General features: G+C 42.2%; 1 protein-coding gene across 1 annotated transcript in view; it reads left to right on the forward strand.

The window, feature by feature from the left end:
• The first annotated feature begins 1,857 nt into the window (after positions 1-1,857).
• Positions 1,858-18,553, forward strand: part of LOC122543972 (serine/threonine-protein kinase MARK2-like) — a 70,236-nt gene continuing 53,540 nt past the window's right edge. The window contains exon 1 of the mRNA XM_043682981.1: positions 1,858-1,914. Within this exon, the coding sequence (XP_043538916.1) occupies positions 1,858-1,914 (57 nt within the window). The remainder of the gene's footprint in view (positions 1,915-18,553) is intronic.

Here is an 18,553-nt window from a genome sequence, read left to right on the forward strand (position 1 = left end):
AGAGGAAAGGAAAAGGATAAATTTGAAAGTAAATTCAACCTGAACGAACAGGTTTGTTACGAAGAAATTCAGTGTGGGCATGAAAAGAACTGCTAACAGAACACATTCTGGGAGGGACCAGTATGATTCCATAAAACAACATTGTCAACAACAGCCAAGAACTCAAAGCAAACCCCCAAGAAACACAGGAGAGAAAAGTAGGGCAGTGGACAAAGTGAATTCCAACAATGGTTGAAAGAATGCCAGCCAGGGGAGTCATTTTTAGTGCACCCAGTTTATTGTCAGGAGGGTAGCACTAAGCAAGCAGGGGCAGTTTAATCCATTCTCGAAGTAAGAAAAAGTACAAAGCAAAACATACTATACACTGAGTCTACCAGCAGATGCATTGATTTACTGTTAGGCTAGAAGCATGTACATAATCTTGTGCAACAACGTGAACCAGGAAGTGGGTTATTATTTTCAGTCAGGGCCTGACAAGACACATTTCAACACTGCTCCCTCCCATTGCTTGCCTCCACTTGACCTCCAGGGAAAACTGGAATGGACTCTCAGTCCCCACAGGACTATTCTCATCCTGCTGGTTAACCCTGTATGACAAGTTCCTTGGTGCTATTTCAGCAAAAGGTGTTGAAATGAGCAATAAAAGTTCACTTCTCACAAACCAGTTATTATCTGGGTTCTCTAAAATAATGTACAGGAAGTTGACACAGTGTGAGTACAGAAAAAAAACATGCATTTATACAATGTCGCTCATGAGCACGGGACATCTCAAAGCACTTCATTTGCTGTCAAGTTACAAATGTCCAGTCACCAGTAAAACATAGAAACCAAAGCAGCCAATTTAGACAAAGCAAGTTCCTACAAACAAGTGGATAATGACAGGTCATCAGCTTTTGTGAGGGACAATGAAAGACAAATATCAGCCCGACCACCAGTCAGAGCTCCACAGCCTTTCTTTCAAGATTACCAGAGGATTGCTTACATTCACCTGACAGGACAGTCAGGGCTTCAGTTCAATGTCTCTCATATAGAGATGGCATCTCTGACACTATAGCGCTCCCTCAATACTACACTGGAGTGTTAAGGGTTGGGATTTGAATCTAGAGGGGAACGTGCAATAACTGACTCATATTAAAGACCTAAAAACAGTCAGGGATAATCCATAAAACAGCCAGTGACTGCTGACCTACACACTCTTACTCACTCTGACACCTAACCAATACCATTTAACCAATTTGCACTCTTTCCTTTTAAAGGGACAGCCTCATTCTTCAGTGCAATATAGATGACAGGTGCCCCAACTAAACCGCTATCTCTTCCAGAAAGACAGCAAAGTCTTGCCCCAGAGGCACGATGATCACATGTAAAACAGGTATCTCCCTGCAGTATACTGCTGTATCCTCCCTCCACACCAGATATCAACCACATTACTGGCAGAACTGCTGTCTCTGATGGGAATGACAATCAAAGAATGATAATCAAACTTCACTGTGCATTCTTTAAGGTCGATGCAAATAAAGTCTTGATTAACAACTGAGTCAAAGATTATCAGGGTTAGGCAGTAATGTGAAATAGTCCAATCAGCCATGAACTTAACAAATAGCAGACAGGCTCAAGGAGTTAAGGGTCCAATTCCTGCTCTTAATTCATACATTTCTCTCGCCTCGGATTCTGCCTTGCTGAGCGTCGAGCAGTAATGAGTGCTAATCGCCTCGGCTTGCTGCCTGAAACTGGTGAACATTTAGGGAAAATGGATTTTGGGCTACTGGCATCGAGTGGGGAAATAAGACTGACCAGATTGTTGGACAGATAACTAGGACATACTCAATAGGTCAAACTGCCTTCACCTGTGCCAAAATGACTCAAAGATCTGTGAATTATGAACCAATAAAACAACAGAAGACAGGGAGCAAGGTAAGTTTAGTTTTTAAATCCAGGTTAACAACAAAAACTTTTAGCAATGAGCAAAGTGCGGAAATGAATCTCTAAATACAATAAAGTCTCAGTCTATCCTGGGGTTGTGGAGCTCAGGCAATGTAGCAGCTGGGAAAGGATGCTTCATGTACATAGTGGCATCAACCAAAATGGAAATTGCTGAAGAAACTCAGCTAGTCTAGCAACATCTTCAGTTCTGAAGGAGGATCACTGGACTCAAAACAGTAACTCTGCTTTTTCTCCACAGATGCTGCCAGACCTGCTGAGTTCCTCCAGCAATTTCTGTTTTTGTTTGAGAGAGAATGTAAGTTTAGGCAGACAAAAGGATGGTTGATAGTAAGCCAGGAAAGAAGAAAAACTGAATGGTAATAAGTAGGCGAAAGTGTGTTGGCTAGAGAAGACAGCACAAGCCTCAGCAACTGCCTAACAGGTTTGAGGTTCTTTCTGCTTATTTGATTGGAAGCGGAGGCTGCAGGGTGAATTAGCCATCAAACTCTGGTATCATGGTACAGGAAGTCATTCAAGTGGGGCGAGCAAAAGTGTGTTAGTATGTAACAACATGGTCAGAGGGGTTGACACTATTCTTTACAGAAAACAGCAAGTCCAGACAGTTACGTTGCCTACCCAGTGCTTGGGGTTCAGACCATCTGCTCAGGGCTGGGGACAAATCTGCAGTGGGAGGGAGAGGACCATGGTGTTGTAGTCACTGTAGGCATCAAAGACATGTGGAGAACAGAGGAGGTGCTTTTGAATAGTCAGTATGTGGCACCAAATGAAGAACAACCAAAAAGGTCATAATGTCCCGAATATTACCTGAGCCAGAAACAAATTGATTTAGGGATGATCAGATTGGAGAGATTAATGCAAGGTTTAAAGACTGGAGTCGAAGCATCCAGCTCATGAGAACCGGAACCAGTACTGAGCAAACTGGAATCTGGTACCAATGGGACGGTCTCCACTTGAACCATGCTGGGGTCAGTTTTCTTGTGAGCCAAGTAACTCAGGTAGTAGAACTAAACCAAACAGTGAGTGCAAGGGATCAAATTTGGGAAGTGCAGTAAATCAAAGAGTAGTGACAAGGCACAACAGCAAGGTATTAATATGGGAAATAATTAACAGACCATGACAGGAAGGGAAAGCAAATACAAAATCTACCAGTAAATCAACAGAGAAGGCAAGAGGTTATAGAAAGAATAACAAAAAGAAAACTAAAATCTCTCTACCTGAAGACATTTAACATTTGAAATAAAACATGAACTGAGAGCACAAACAGAAATGAGCAAGTACACTTTGGTAACCATGACAGAGACAGTCATACAGTCAAAGAATTCTGTCCAACAAGTCCATACTGACCATAATCCCAAACTAAACTAGTCCCACCTATCTGCTGCTGGCCCATATCCCTCCAAAATATTTTTTATTCATGTACTTATCTAAATGCCTTTCAAATGTTGTGACTGCACCTGCATCCACCAATTTTTTTGGAAATGCATTCCACATACGAACCACTCTGTGCAAAAAGACAAACTACCTTCATACCTTTTGCAAAAACTTTGTCCTCTCACCTTAAAGGTGTGTCCCCTGATCTTGAAATCGCACATCCTAAGGAAATGACACCTGCCATTCACCTTATCTATACTTCTCATGATTTTATAAACCTCTACCAACCTCCTACATTCCAGTGAAGAGTCCCAGCCTCTCCTTATAAATCAAACCTTCATTCCCAGCAACATCCTGGTAAATCTCTTCTGAATCCTCTCTCGCTTAATAATATCCTTACTATAAAAGGACGATCAGACTGGACATAATACTCCAGAAGAGGCCTCACCAACATCCTCTATAAAGACGTGGCTATAACATGACATGAATTGGGATCTGAATACTGTAGAATATGGAATATTTTGGAAGGAGAAGAAGCTAGCGTAAGGTGGAGTGATGGCTTTGTTAGTTAGTGATATTAGCACAATAGGAGTCCAAGTTTAACAAACCAGGATGTGGAAATGGTTCGAGTTGAGATAAGATAAAGACAAGAAGTCACTCGTGGGAGTGGTATACAGGCCCCTGACAATAACCATATGGTAAAGTGGAGCCTAAAGGAAGAAATAATGGGAACCTTTCATGAAGGCACAAGAATTATAGGAGAATTTATATACAGATTTAAAAATTCAAATGTGCAAAGGGTAAGATGAGGAGTGCATAGAATGCTTTCAGGATAGTTTTTAGAACCACAAGTTCTGGAGTCCACCAGGAAGCAAGCTATTATAGACCCATTGTTATACAACAAGATACGATTACTTAATGTCAGGATTAATTAATTGAGAACACAAACAATATTCCAGAATTAACTATATATCAGGGTGTGAAAGGGGAGAAAGGGAGGGAAGTTAAGAAACATATAAAGTTAAAAGAGAAAAAATATAACATAGCAAAGATAAGTGGGAAAACTGAGGACTGGGAGGTTTTAAAAGAGCAACAGAGGATTACTAAGAAGGAAATACGCAGAGGAAAAATGAGGTACGAAGGTAAACTGGCCAATAATATTAAGGAGGATAGTAAAAGCTTTTTTAGGTATGTGCAAGGCAAAAAAATGGTTAGGACAAAAATTGGGCCCTTGAAGACAGAAACAGGGGAATATATTACTAGGAACAAAGAAATGGCAGAGGAATTAAATGGGTACTTCAGATCTGTGTTCACTGGGGAAGACACAAGCAATCTCCCTGAGGTAACAGTGACTGAAGGACCTGAACTTAAGGGAATCTATATTTGCCAGGATTTGGTGTTGGAGAAACTGTTAGGTCTGAAGGTTGATAAGCCTCCGGGGCCTGATGGTCTGCATCCCAGGATACTGAAGGAGGTGGCTCGGGAAATCGTGGATGATTATTTGGTGATTATTTTCCAGAGTTCAATAGATTCCGGGTCGGTTCCCGAGGATTGGAGGGTGGCTAATGTTATAACCTGGACTTTCAGAAATCTTTTGATAAAGTCCCACACAGGTGGTTAGTGAGTAAAATTAGGGTGCATGGTATTGGGGGCAAAGTACTAGATTGGATTGAAAATTGGTTGGCTGATAGGAAACAAAGGGTAGTTATAAACGGCTCCATTTCGGAATGGCAGGCCGTGACCAGTGGGGTACCGCAGGGATCTGAGCTGGGACCGCAGCTTTTTACAATATATGTTAATGATATAGAAGATGGTATTAGTAATAACATTAGCAAATTTGCTGATGATACAAAGCTGGGTGGCAGGGTGAAATGTGATGAGGATGTTAGGAGATTACAGGGTGACCTGGACAAGTTAGGTGAGTGGGCAGATGCATGGCAGATGCAATTTAATGTAGATAAATGTATGGTTATCCACTTTGATGGCAAGAACAGGAAGGCAATTTACTAACTCAATGGAATCAATTTAGGTAAAGGGGCAATACAGAGAGATCTGGGTGTTCTTGTATACCAGTCAATGAAGGCAAGCATGCAGGTCTTCATAACAAGAGGAATTGAGTAGAGAAGCAAAGAGGTGCTTCTGCAGCTGTACAGGGCCCTGGTGAGACCACACCTGGAGTAGTGTGTGCAGTTCTGGTCTCCAAATTTGAGGAAAGACATTCTGGCTATTGAGGGAGTGCAGTGTAGGTTCACGAGGTCAATTCCTAGAATGGCGGGATTACCTTACACTGAAAGACTGAAGCGACTGGGCTTGTATACCCTTGAGTTTAGAAGACTGAGAGGGGATCTGATTGAGACATATAAGATTATGAAAGGATTGGATACTCTGGCAGCAGGAAACATGTTTCCGCTGATGGGGGAGTGCCGAACCAGAGGACACAGCTTAAAAATATAGGGTAGACCATTTAGAACTCAGATGAGGAGAAGCTTCATCACCCAGAGAGTGGTGGCTGTGTGGAATGCTCTGCCCCAGAGGGCAGTGGAGGCCCAGTCTCTGGATTCATTTAAGAAAGAGTTGAATAGAGCTCTCAAGGATAGTGGAATCAAGGGTTATGGGGATAAGGCAGGAACAGAATACTGATTAGGAATGATCAGCCATGATCATATTGAATGGCGGTGCAGGCTCGAAGGGCTGAATGGCCTACTCCTGCACCTATTGTCTATTGTCTAAGATCTTGTAAAGCTGCAGGCTCAAGCCCTGACAGACTATACCCCAAGGTCTTAAAGGAAGTGACAAATGAGAAAGCTATTGCATTGGTTTTAATTTTCCAAAATTTCCTGGATTTGGGAATGTCACATCAGTTTGTAAGAAAGCAAACTTAATTACTCTGTTCAAAAAGGGAGACAGAAAGCACAATATCACAGGGAAGATGTTCGAAGCTATTATGAAATAATTATGAGATGAAAAATAAAGGAAAAGTTCAAGGTAATCAGGCACAGTCAACATGATTCTGGAACAAGGAAATCTTGTTTAACCAACCTACTGCAGTTTTTGAGGAAGTAATGTGTGCTCTGGATGGGGGTGGGGGGGAAAAAGAAGAATCAGTATGTCATTTAATACAGATCCACAAATGATATTGTGGAAAATAAAAGCACATGCTGTAGAAGGTAACCCCATTTTTGTATGGATAAAAATTTGACCTGTGAACAGGAAGCAGACAGCAAGCATATATGGGTCATTTTCAGTTTGGTAAGATGCAACAAGTGATGTCCCACAGGATGGTTATGGAGCTTCTGCATTCTTACCATTTACATAAATGACTTAGATGAAGGGCAGAAGGAATTTGATGAGGTAAAGATTGGGAGGAAAATACACCATAAGGAGGACAGAAAGAGTTTACAAAAAGACACAGATAGGTAAGTGAATGGACAAGATTTGAGAAATGGAGTACAATATGGTTGAATGTGTAAGTGCCCATTTTGACAACAAGAATAAAAGTACATTATTTAAATGAAGAGAGATTGCAGATTTCAGAGATACAGAAGAGGAAGGCTATTCTTCAGTCATACAGGGTACTGGTGAAACAGAGTCTGGACTACCATGAACTGTATTGGTCTAAGAGAGAATGTATAAATATTTTGGAGGCAGCTCAGAGAAGGTTTACCATAGGTTGAGAGTAGGGAGGTCCGAAATCAAGTTTCAGGGACACAAGATGGCACCGGCAAGCACTTGGTTTGAAGTGTGTCTACTTCAACACCAGGAACATTAAAATAAGGTGGGTGAATTTGCAGCATGGGTTGGTACCTGGGACTTCGATGTTGTGGCCATTTCGCAGACATGGATAGAGCAGGGACAGGAATGGTTGTTGCAAGTTCCAGGATTTAGATGTTTAGTAAGAACAGAGAAGATGGCAAAAGTGGGGGAGGTGTGGCATTGTTGGTCAAGGACAGTATTACAGTTGCAGAAAGGATGTTTAGGGTCTTGTCAACTGAGGTAGTATGGGCCGAGGTTAGAAACAGAAAAGGAGAGGTCACCCTGTTGGGAGTTTTCTATCGGCCTCCGAATAGCTCCAGAGATGTACAGGGAAAGGATAGCAAAGATGATTCTCGATAGGAGTGAGAGAGACAGGGTAGTTGTCATGGGGGACTTCAACTTTCCAAATATTGACTGGGAACACTACAGTACAAGTACTATAGATGGGTCAGTTTTTGTCCAGTGTGTGCAGGAGAGCTGCCTGCCCCTTGTTGGCCAGAATGTAGACTGGCCAACAAGGGGCGAAGCCACATTAGATTTGGTACTGGGTAATGAGCCTGGCCAGGTGTTAGACTTGGAAGTAGGTGAGCACTTTGGTGATAGCGATCACAATTCTGTTATGTTTACTTTAGTGATAGAAAGGGATAGGTGTATACCACTGGGCAAGAGTTCCAGCTGGGGGAAAGGCAATCATCATGCAATTAGGCAAGATTTAGGAAACATAGGATGGGGAAGGAAACTGCAGGAGTTGGGCACATTAGAAATGTGGAGCTTATTCAAGGAAAAGCTCCTGTGTGTCCTCGATTAGTATGTACCTGTCAGGCAGGGAGGAAGCTGTACAGCGCCGTGGTTTACGAAGGAAGTGGAATCTCTGGTCAAGAGGAAGGCGGCGGCTTATGTTAGGATGAGATGTGAAGGCTCAGTTAGGGCGCTTGAGGGTTACAAGGTAGCCAGGAAAGACCTAAAGAGAGGGCTCAGAAGAGCCAAGAGGAAACATGAGAAGTTGTTGGTGGATAGGATCAGGGTAAACCCTAAGGCTTTCTATAGGTATTTAAGGAATAAAAGAATGATGAGAGTAAGATTAGGGCCAATCAAGGATAGTAGTGGGAAGTTGTGTGTGGAGTCAGAGGAGATAGGGGAAGCACGAAATGAATATTTTTCGACAGTATTCACTCTAGAAAACGACAATGTTGTCGAAGAGAATACTGAGATACAGGCTACTAGACTAGGTGGGATTGAGGTTCACAAGGAAGAGGTATTAGAAACCCTGCAGAGTGTAAAAATAGTCAAGTCCCTTGGGCCAGATGGGATTTATCCTAGGATCCTCTGGAAAGCCAGGGAGGAGATTGCCGAGCCTTTGGCATTGATCTTTAAATCATCATTGTCTACAGGAATAGTGCCAGAAGACTGGAGGATAGCAAATGTGGTTCCCCTGTTCAAGAAGGGGAGTAGAGACAACCCAGGTAATTATAGACCAGTGAGTCTTACTTCAGTTGTTGGCAAAGTGTTGGAAAAGGTTATAAGTGATAGGATTCATAATCACCTGGAAAAGAATAATTTGATTAGGGATAGTCAGCATGGTTTTGTAAAGGGTAAGTCGTGCCTCACAAACCTTATTGAGTTCTTTGAGAAGGTGACCAAACAGGTAGGTGAGAGTAAACCGGTTGATGTGGTGCATATGGATTTCAGCAAGGCGTTCAATAAGGTTCCCCACAATAGGCTATTGTACAAAATGCGGAAGAATGGAATTGTGGGAGATATGGCAGTTTGGATCAGTAATTGGCTTGCTGAAAGACGACAGAGGGTGGTGGTTGATGGGAAGTGTCTATCCTGGAGTCCAGTTACTAGTGGTGTACCGCAAGGGTCAGTGTTGGGTCCACTGCTGTTCGTCATTTTTATAAATGACCTGGATGAGGGCGTAGAAGGGTGGGTTACTAAATTTGCAGACGACACTAAGGTCAGTGGAGTTGTGGATAGTGACGAAGGATGTTGTAGGTGATTCACTTTGGTCGGAGTAACTGGAATGCAAAGTACTGGGCTAATGGTAAGATTCTTGGTAGTGTAGATGAGCAGAGAGATCTCGGTGTCCATGTACACAGATCCTTGAAAGTTGCCACCCAGGTTGACAGGGTTGTTAAGAAGGCATACAGTATTTTAGCTTTTATTAATAGAGGGATCAAGTTCCAGAACCATGAGGTTATGCTGCAGCTGTACAAAACTCTGGTGCGGCCGCACTTGGAGTATTGTGTACAGTTCTGGTCACCGCATTATAAGGAGGATGTGGAAGCTTTGGAAATGGTGCAGAGGAGATTTATCAGGACATTGCCTGGTATGGAGGGAAGGTCTTATGAGGAAAAGCTGAGGGACTTGAGGCTGTTTTCGTTAGAGAGAAGAAGGTTGACTTAATAGAGACATATAAGATAATCAGAGGGTTAGATAGGGTGGACAGGGAGAGCCTTTTACCAAATATAGTGACGGCGAGCACGAGGGGGCATAGCTTTAAATTGAGGGGTGATAGATACAGGACAGATGTCAGAGGTAGTTTCTTTACTCAGAGTAGTAAGGGTATGGAATGCTTTGCCTGCAACGGTAGTAGAGTCGCCAACTTTAAGTACATTTAAGTCATTATTGGACAAGCATATGGACGTACATGGAAAAGTGTAGGTTTGATGGGCTTCAGATTGGTATGACAGGTCTGCAACATTGAGGGCCGAAGGGCCTGTACTGCGCTGTGATGTTCTATGTTCTATACTAATATCTGGAATGAGCAGAGATAGAAATATTGGATAGGCTAGGCTTGTATCTGCTGCAGCTTAGAACAATGAGAAGCAACTTGTTGAAGATTATAGCATCCGGAGGGGTCTCGACAGGATCAATGAAGGGAAGATCATTCCTCTTGTGAGAGAATCTAGAACTCGAGGTTTAGTAACTGTTTAAAAATTATGGGGTTACCCATTTAATACAGATCAGAGGCAAAAATATTTGCTCACAGAGGAAACTGAATTGAATTTATTGTCACATGTGCATCTTTAGCCCGAACTTTTCCCAAAAAGGCAATGGAAACTGAGTCTTTGAACATTTTTCAAGTCAGGAGGCAAATAAGGGTATCAGAGGTAGGCAGCAATGCAGATTTCAGGTTACAATCAGATCAGCCATATGTTTACATGTTCCCACCTTGCTATGTATTGTGGCTTCTCCTTACAATACTGGGTACTGTCTTAACCACATACAATCTTGGTTGTAGAATTTTTTCCCAATAATTCCTCCTTTTCACTGTTGGTCTCTTACATGTACACCTTGTCAGGCTTCAGCTCTGGAAACTTTTTTGTTCAGTGTCTATTGTTTAAAATTGAGCCCACCTGTTTCTTCATTCTTCTTCTTTTACTATCTTGTGGTTGTTTTATGTAATTTAAGGCCTGATGTGTTAGAGATGGAAACTATGTCCTCAATCTCTCAGCAATGCTGATAGTGATAGTTCATTCTGAGGATCAATAACTCAACAGAACAAGATTTCGGTCTTTATTTCTCTTCAATGAAGCTTTAATTGTTCATACCCCTCTCTCAGCCTCAGTTTGCTTGAGGACAGCAAGGTGATTCAAGTCATATTCATGTGTGAAATTTTGAAATTTCTCATCAGAAAGTTTGGGGTGCATTGTCTGACATTACTATATCCAGAAACCTATTAATGGAATAAATTCTTTTGAGGGATTGGATGACTGTAACTGTTGTGATACTATACAAAGTTAACTTCAATGCATTTTAAATAATCAATAACTACACAGAACATTTTTCCCTTAAACACAAAAGAAATTAATTTCCAGGCACACCCATAGCCTTGATGGAAAGGTGGTAATAAGTTTTCTTTATGTTCAGCACAAGGAACGTAGTTAGAAATCATTTCCTCAATGGAATGGAGAATACCTAGCCATCAAAGTAATTGTTGCACCCTTGCGTGGCACTTTGTAATCCCCAAATGTCTGATGACATTTATGAAGCCTATCAAGCTGAAGTGCTCTTCATAGGACTAATTTCTATTGGCTGGACTGTGTGCTTGACTCCTTGCTCAGAGATAAATCCACAAAGATTTTTGAACAGCCTTGGGACAGGAATACCTGTATATATTTCTTGTTGGCATGGTAACCAGTGAAAGAACTCCTTGTCGGTGAATCTTTTTGATTTCAGCTTTAACTGAAGTGTGCAGGCGACTTTCCTCAGCATGAATAAGCAGATCAATTTAGCATTGGGTGATGTGAGATTGTGTCTTCAGTTTGCCCAATCCTGACAACAGTTTTGGGAATTCACTTTAAAATTAAGTCATTTTTAGCATCAGCAATCTCAACAACCTTACAGGCCCACCTCAGCTCCAAACATTCCTTAAGGGTCTGAATGGTAGCATTTCTTCTTTAATATTTGTACTTAACCAAGCACTGGCCTTTACCTTTTAATGAAGTTGGAATTTGATCACTAATAGTGGAAACTGAATTTGCTTGAGCCATTTTAGTTGCGCCCGTAATATGGAAATGATGGCTCCTGTACCTAATCGTGAGATGTCTATGTGCTTCTAGTTTAAAACTAGAATATTTGCTTTCAGTGTCATTTTTTTTCACAAAAGAATTTGATAATTTTTTTGTCGTTTTTCAACCCTCTTGTATGGAGCATTAATTTAAGAATTTCTCCCATTATTTTCCATTGTTTGCATTTTAAAACAAACTGCTTTAAAATGACCCACTTTTCCACAGCTGAGGCACACTGCATCTGTTTGTGAGGCTTGTTCGTGCTACACCAGAGGCATTATAAAATAGTGAGTGACATGCTTTTTCCTGTTTCAGCAGGTTCAGAATTACATGCACTTTCTCCTTTGGGGGCTTAGAATGGGCCATCAATTTTCCTTCTAAAGTATACTGAATTCTGTTAAGTTCAGTTTGCCTCATAATTTAACCACATTCTCCAGAACTAAATGGTTTAGATGAGAATATAGAAGGCATGGTTAGTAAGTTTGCAGATGACATCAAGTTTGGTGGTATAATGCACAGTGAAGAAGGTTATCGACAATTACAAAGAGATTTTGATCAATTGGGTCAATGGGCTGAGCACTGGCAGATGGAGTTTAGATTAGATTCCATACAGTATGGAAACATGCCATTTGGCCTGACAAGACCACACCGGCCCTCCGAAGAGTAAAACACGCAAAGCCATTCCCCTACATTTACCCCTGACTAATGCACTTAACACTATGAGCAATTTAGCATGGCAAATTCACACTAACCTGCACATCTTTGGATTGTGGGAGGAAATCAGAACACCCGGAGGAAACCCACGCAGACACGGGGAGAATGTGCACACTCCACACAGACAGTGGCCCGAGGGTGGAATCGAACCCACGGCGCGGACAGGCAGCAATGCTAACCACTGAGCCACCATGCCACCCAATTTGCAATTTGGACAAATGCAAAGTATTGCATTTTGGTAAAACAAACAAAGGCAGGATTTATACAATTAAAAGTAGGGCCTTGAGCAGTGTTGTAGAACAGTGAGATCTAGGGGTTCAGGTACATAACTCTTTGAAGTTTGCATCACCTATAGATGGGTGATTAAGGCAGCACTAAGAACACTTGCTTTTATTGCTCACACCTTTCAGTATGGAAGTTAGGATGTCATATTGAGGTTGTACAGGACGTTGGTGAGACCTTGCCTTGAATACTATGTCCAGTTCGGGATGCCCTGCTATAGGAAGAATACGATTAAGCTGAAGAGGGATCAGAAGAGATTTACCAGGATATTGCTCGGAACGGAGGTTTGAGTAATGGGGAGAGGCTGGGACTTGTTTCACTGGAGCATAGGAGGTTGAGAGGTGACCTTATAGAGATTTATAAAATAACGAGAGGTACAGATGAGGTGAATGGCAGGTATCCTTTCCCTAGGGTGGGGAATTTCAAGACTAAGGGGCATATTTAAAGTGAGAGGAGAAAGATTTAAAGACGAGGGGCAAACTTTTTTTACACCAAGTGTGGTTCGAGTGTGGAATGTACTGCCAGAAGAAATAGTGGATGAGAGTACATTTACAATGGTTAAAAGATATTTAACTAAGTACATGAATAGGAAAGGTTTGGAGGGATATGGGCCAAATGCAGACAGATTGGACTAGTTTAGTTTGGGATTATGGTCAGCATGGACTAGTTGGACTGAATGGTCTGTTTCCGTACTGTCTAATTATGAATGCATAAACCATTTCCCGGCTATGATTTGTCACTTGCCTCCCAAACAACAATCCAGTTTGGAAATCAACTCTGTCTTCAAACCTTCCAAAGTGCAGTTCTCTGCCAGCCTATTGAGGTCATTTCAATAACATTTCCATGCTTTCGCCTGGCCTTTGCTTCTGTCAATTAAACTTTGCCCGTTCAAAATTTAAATTCTGACAAACAAGGAAATGCAAGTCAAATGCATAGAACGCTCCTTCAGAGGAAGCTGTAGTCTCATCAACTCCCTTGCTAACACCTTATTAGCAATACTGCCCACTGTAATGTACTAACCTGGCATCCCCTATTTAAGTTTGAAGCAGTTCAGTACCTGGTGAACCTTGTCTTCCATTCCTAGGCCTGGTGTGGTCCTTAAATTGCCTGGCATGTTTCTAGAAATGCCGGATTAGCTTCCACGCTTCCCCTGAAACCTCGAGTTCTCCTTACACTGCCCCACCATTCGCAGCTTTGAGTCTTTGCGAACAGCGGTTCTATCGTGGGCATTGCTTTCTAGCTCACTGCTACTGCTCCTGTACAATTTTCCCAACATCTTAGTAAATTCTGTCACTTCCTCTTAATTGCCTTACCTTCAAGGTTCTGTTGGTTTTGCCATTTATTTTGGCCTCCTCCAATACCTCCGTATTATCTATGAATGCTTCAGATATTAAACTTATTATAACCGCCCCCTCCCCCCAAGTCTTTGTCCCAATCATATTCGAACTCTATTCACTTGATACATCAGTGGTTCAACTAGAAGGCAAGTAAAAGATAAGCACTAAATACTGGCATTACCAGTGACAGAATGGATTTTAAACATACATGCATCATTCAAGCTTATAAAAATCACTCACGTAAGATTAACTGTGATTTGCAGCAAACACCATGAGGCACTCAGTGATTAATCCTTAGGCATAGTCACTTGGGGTGCTGGGACTTCCTGTCATTATTTAATGGTCCATCCTCAGCAAATAAAAGCTTATGATTAACCATTCTCAACTGCATACACACAGAGTCTTCACTGCACGTGGGCAGGTCATGAACTACAACATACATAGTTATTGCCACAAGAGCCAGCCTCTAGCACCTACTTACATATTCTGTGCTCTTTTGTAGAAACCAGGCATTGGATTTCATTAAAATATTCTTAGTTTGTTCTTTTGACATTGATCCAAACACCAGTTGCTCTTCTGTAATGCATCAATTAACTACGAGCGTGCGTATCTCCCAGCTAATATACCATATAAGGCGACACTGTGAAGGGCCCTCCATTCCATCACCCCCTGCACAAGGCCATAAGACAAAGGAGCAGAAGTAGGCCAATTGGCCCAGTTTGGCCTGCTATTTCATAAAACGGCTCATCTGATAATCCTCAACTCCATTTTCCTGCTTTTTTGCCATAGCCCTTTATTTCCTTACTGATTAAAAATCTTATCAATCGCAGCCTTGATTGTCGTTAATGGCCCAGCCTTGACTGCAGTCTGCAGTATATAATTCCACAGATTCACTACCCTCTGGGAGAAGGAATTCCTCATCTCTGTCTTAAATGGGTGACCCCCTTATTCGGAGACCACACCATTGGTCATATACTCTCCCAGAAGGTGAAACAAAACTCTACACCTGTCAAGCCCCCAAGATTCTTGTATGTTTCACTAAGGTCTCCTCTCATTCTTGTAAGCTCTAACGAGTACCAAGTCCAAGCTACTCAACCTCAGAAGAAAATTCCTCCACATCTGGTATCAGCATATTGAACCTTCTCTGGACTGTCTCCAATATCAGGACATCTTTCCATAGATAATGGTCCCAAAACCATTCAGAGGATTCTACCTTGGTCTGACTCGCATTTTGTATAGTTTTAGCACAACCTTTCTATTTTTATACACTTTGAAATAAGATCCAAAATTCCATTTGTCTTTCTTATTACCCACTGAATTTGGATGCTGGCTTTTTGACATTGATGCATAAGGACCCCCCAAATGCCTTTGTACTGCAGCTTTCTGTAGTTTTCCTCCTCCCCACCACTGAAATAATAGTCAACTCTTCTATTCTTCCTGCATAAGTGCAGAGTCTCACTTTTTCCATTCTAATGCATCCGCCAATTTTTTGCCAAATCAATTCATCTGTCTATACCCCTCTGTCGACTCTGTTATAGAGTCAGAGAGATGTACAGCATGGAAACAGACCCTTCGGTCCAACCTGTCCATGTCGAACAGATATCCCAACCCAATCTAGTCCCACCTGCCAGCACCCGGCCCATATCCCTCCAAATCCTTCCTATTCATATAGCCATCCAAATACCTCTTAACTGTTGCAATTGTACCAGCCTCCACCACTTCCTCTGGCAGCTCATTCCATACACGTACCACCCACTGCGTGAAAACGTTGCCTCTTAGGTCTCTTTTAGACCTTTCCACTCACACCCTAAACCTATGCCCTCTAATTCTGGACTCCCCGGCCCCAGCGAAAAGACTTTGTCTATTTATCCTATCCATGCCCTTCATAATTTTGTAAACCTCTATTAGGTCACCCCTCAGCCTCCGACACTCCAGGGCGATTTCTACTTATCTTCCCACCTATTTTTGTCTCGCCTGCAAATCTGGCGATATTACATTCATGGTTCTCATTCAAGTCACGAATAAGTATTCTACGTTATGGTGGCCCCAGCATGAATCTGGGGCATGCTACTAGTTATAGACTGCCACCCTGACAGTCTAATTGTAACCCTGTCTTCTATTAGTTATCCAGTTCTCTATCCATGCCAATGTTCTCTCTCATTGCACTGTTTAATAACAGTATGTGCAGTGTCCTATTGAATGCCTTTTGGAAATCCAAATACACCTCATCAACTGGCTTCCCTTTATCAATCCTGCTTGCTCCCTCCTTAAAAGGCCCGAACAAATTTGGCAAACAGGTGTGAAAGAAGTTGGAGTCACTACATAAGAAAGAGGAGAAGCCATTTTTTTTTGTCTACCTGCAGCCCCTGACCCTGAGGCTCAAAATAATGTGGCCTTTCCCCAATTAACTCCACAAAAATAACTGAGAACATCTTCAGGTTGCTATAAGGACTGACCTGTTTCATTAACACTTGACAGCGAAGGCAGCTATTCACCTCTGCCTGCACTGACACTGTCCTACATTACACGAGCTACTCAACAATCACTTCAGATCTTCCATCATCTGGATGTAGGTTTGCTCACTGAGCTGGAAGGTTCATTTCCAGACGTTTCATCACCCTCATAGGTAACATCTTCAGTGGGCCTCAGGCGAAGCACTGTACATTGACTCCTACATTCTATTTGTGTGTTTGGGTTTATTTGAGTTGGTGAAGTCATTTCCTGTGGTGATGTCATTTCTTGTCCTTTTTCTCAGGGAGTGGTAGATGGGGTCTAACTCGATGTGTTTGTTGATAGACTTCCGGTTGGAATGCCATGCTTCTAGGAATTCTCGTGCGTGTCTCTGCTTGGCTTGTCCTAAGGTAGATGTGTAATCCCAGTCGAAGTGGTGTCCTTCCTTATCTGTATGTAAGGATACTAGTGAGAGAGGGTCATGTCGTTTTGTGACTAGTTGATGTTCATGTATCCTGGTGGCTAGTTTTCTACCTGTTTGTCCAATGTAGTGCTTTTTACAGTTCTTGCACGGTATTTTGTAAATGATATTAGTTTTGCTTGGTATCTGTATAGGGTCTTTCAAGTTCATTAGCTGCTGTTTTACTGTGTTGGTGGGTTTGTGGGCTACCATGATGCCCAGGGGTCTGAGTAGTCTGGCAGTCATTTCAGAGATGTCTTTGATGTAGGGGAGAGTCGCTAGGGTTTCTGGATGCGTTTTATCTGCTTGTTTGGGTTTGTTGCTGAGAAATCAGCGGACTCTGTTCATTGGGTATCCATTCTTTTTGAATACACTGTATAGGTGATTTTCCTCTGCTCTGCGTAGGTCCTCTGGGCTGCAGTGTGTGTTGGCTCATCAAAATAATGTTCTGATGCAGCTTGGTTTGTGAACGTTGGGATAACTGCTTTGCAGTTCAGTATTTGGTCTGTATGTATTGTTTGCCTGTAGATGCTGGTTTGAAGTTCCCCATTGGCTGTGCGATCTGCTGCAACGTCTAGGAGTGGCAGTTTGTTGTTGTTTTTCTCCTCTTTAGTGAATTTTATGCCAGTAAGGGTATTATTGATGGTCTTGAAGGTTTCCTCTAATTTGTTTCGTTTAGTGATGACAAAGGTGTCATCCACGTAGCAGACCCAAAGCTTGGGATGGATGGTTGGCAGGGCTGTTTGTTGAGTCTCTGCATAACTGCCTCTGCTAAGAACCCGGATATCGGAGAACCCATGGATGTTCCGTTGGTTTGTCTGCAAGTACCATGCAAGAACTGTAACAAACACTACATTGGACAAACAGGCAGAATACTAGCCACCAGGATAGATGAACACCAACTAGCCACAAAACAACATGACCCTCTCTCACTAGTATCCTTACATACAGATAAGGGATAGCATTACAGCTGTGCTGAGGGAGGATATTCCCGGAAATACATCCAGGGAAGTTATTTGGGTGGAACTGAGAAATAAGAAAGGGATGGTCACCTTATTTAGATTGTATTATAGACCCCCCAGTAGTCAGAGGGAAATTGAGAAACAAACTTGGAAGGAGATCTCAGCTATCTGTAAGAATAATAGGGTAGTTATGGTAGGGGATTTTAACTTTCCAAGCATCGACTGGGGCTGCCATAGTGTTAAAGGTTTAGATGGAGAGGAATTTCTTAAGTGTGCACAAGACAATTTTCTGATTCAGTATGTGAATGTACCTACTAGAGAAGGTGCAAAACTTGACCTATTCTTGGGAAACAAGGCAGGGCAGGTGACTGAGGTGTCAGTGGGGGAGCACTTTGGGGCCAGCGACCATAATTCTATTCGTTTTAAAGTAGTGATGGAAAAGGATAGACCAGGTCTAAAAGTTGATGTTCTAAATTGGAGAAAGGCCAATTTTGACGGTATTAGGCAAGAACTTTCGAAAGCCAATTGGAGGCAGATGTTCGCAGGTAAAGGGACGGCTGGAAAATGGGAAGCCTTCAGAAATGAGATAACAAGAATCCAGAGAAAGTACATTCCTGTCAAGGTGAAAGGGAAGGCTGGTAGGTATAGGGAATGCTGGATGACTAAAGAAATTGAGGTGAAAAATGTGTTGCTGGAAAAGCGCAGCAGGTCAGGCAGCATCCAAGGAGCAGGAGAATCGACGTTTCGGGCATAAGCCCTTCTCCT

Source organism: Chiloscyllium plagiosum, chromosome 45 (assembly GCF_004010195.1).
Source record: "Chiloscyllium plagiosum isolate BGI_BamShark_2017 chromosome 45, ASM401019v2, whole genome shotgun sequence".
NCBI lineage: Eukaryota > Metazoa > Chordata > Chondrichthyes > Orectolobiformes > Hemiscylliidae > Chiloscyllium > Chiloscyllium plagiosum.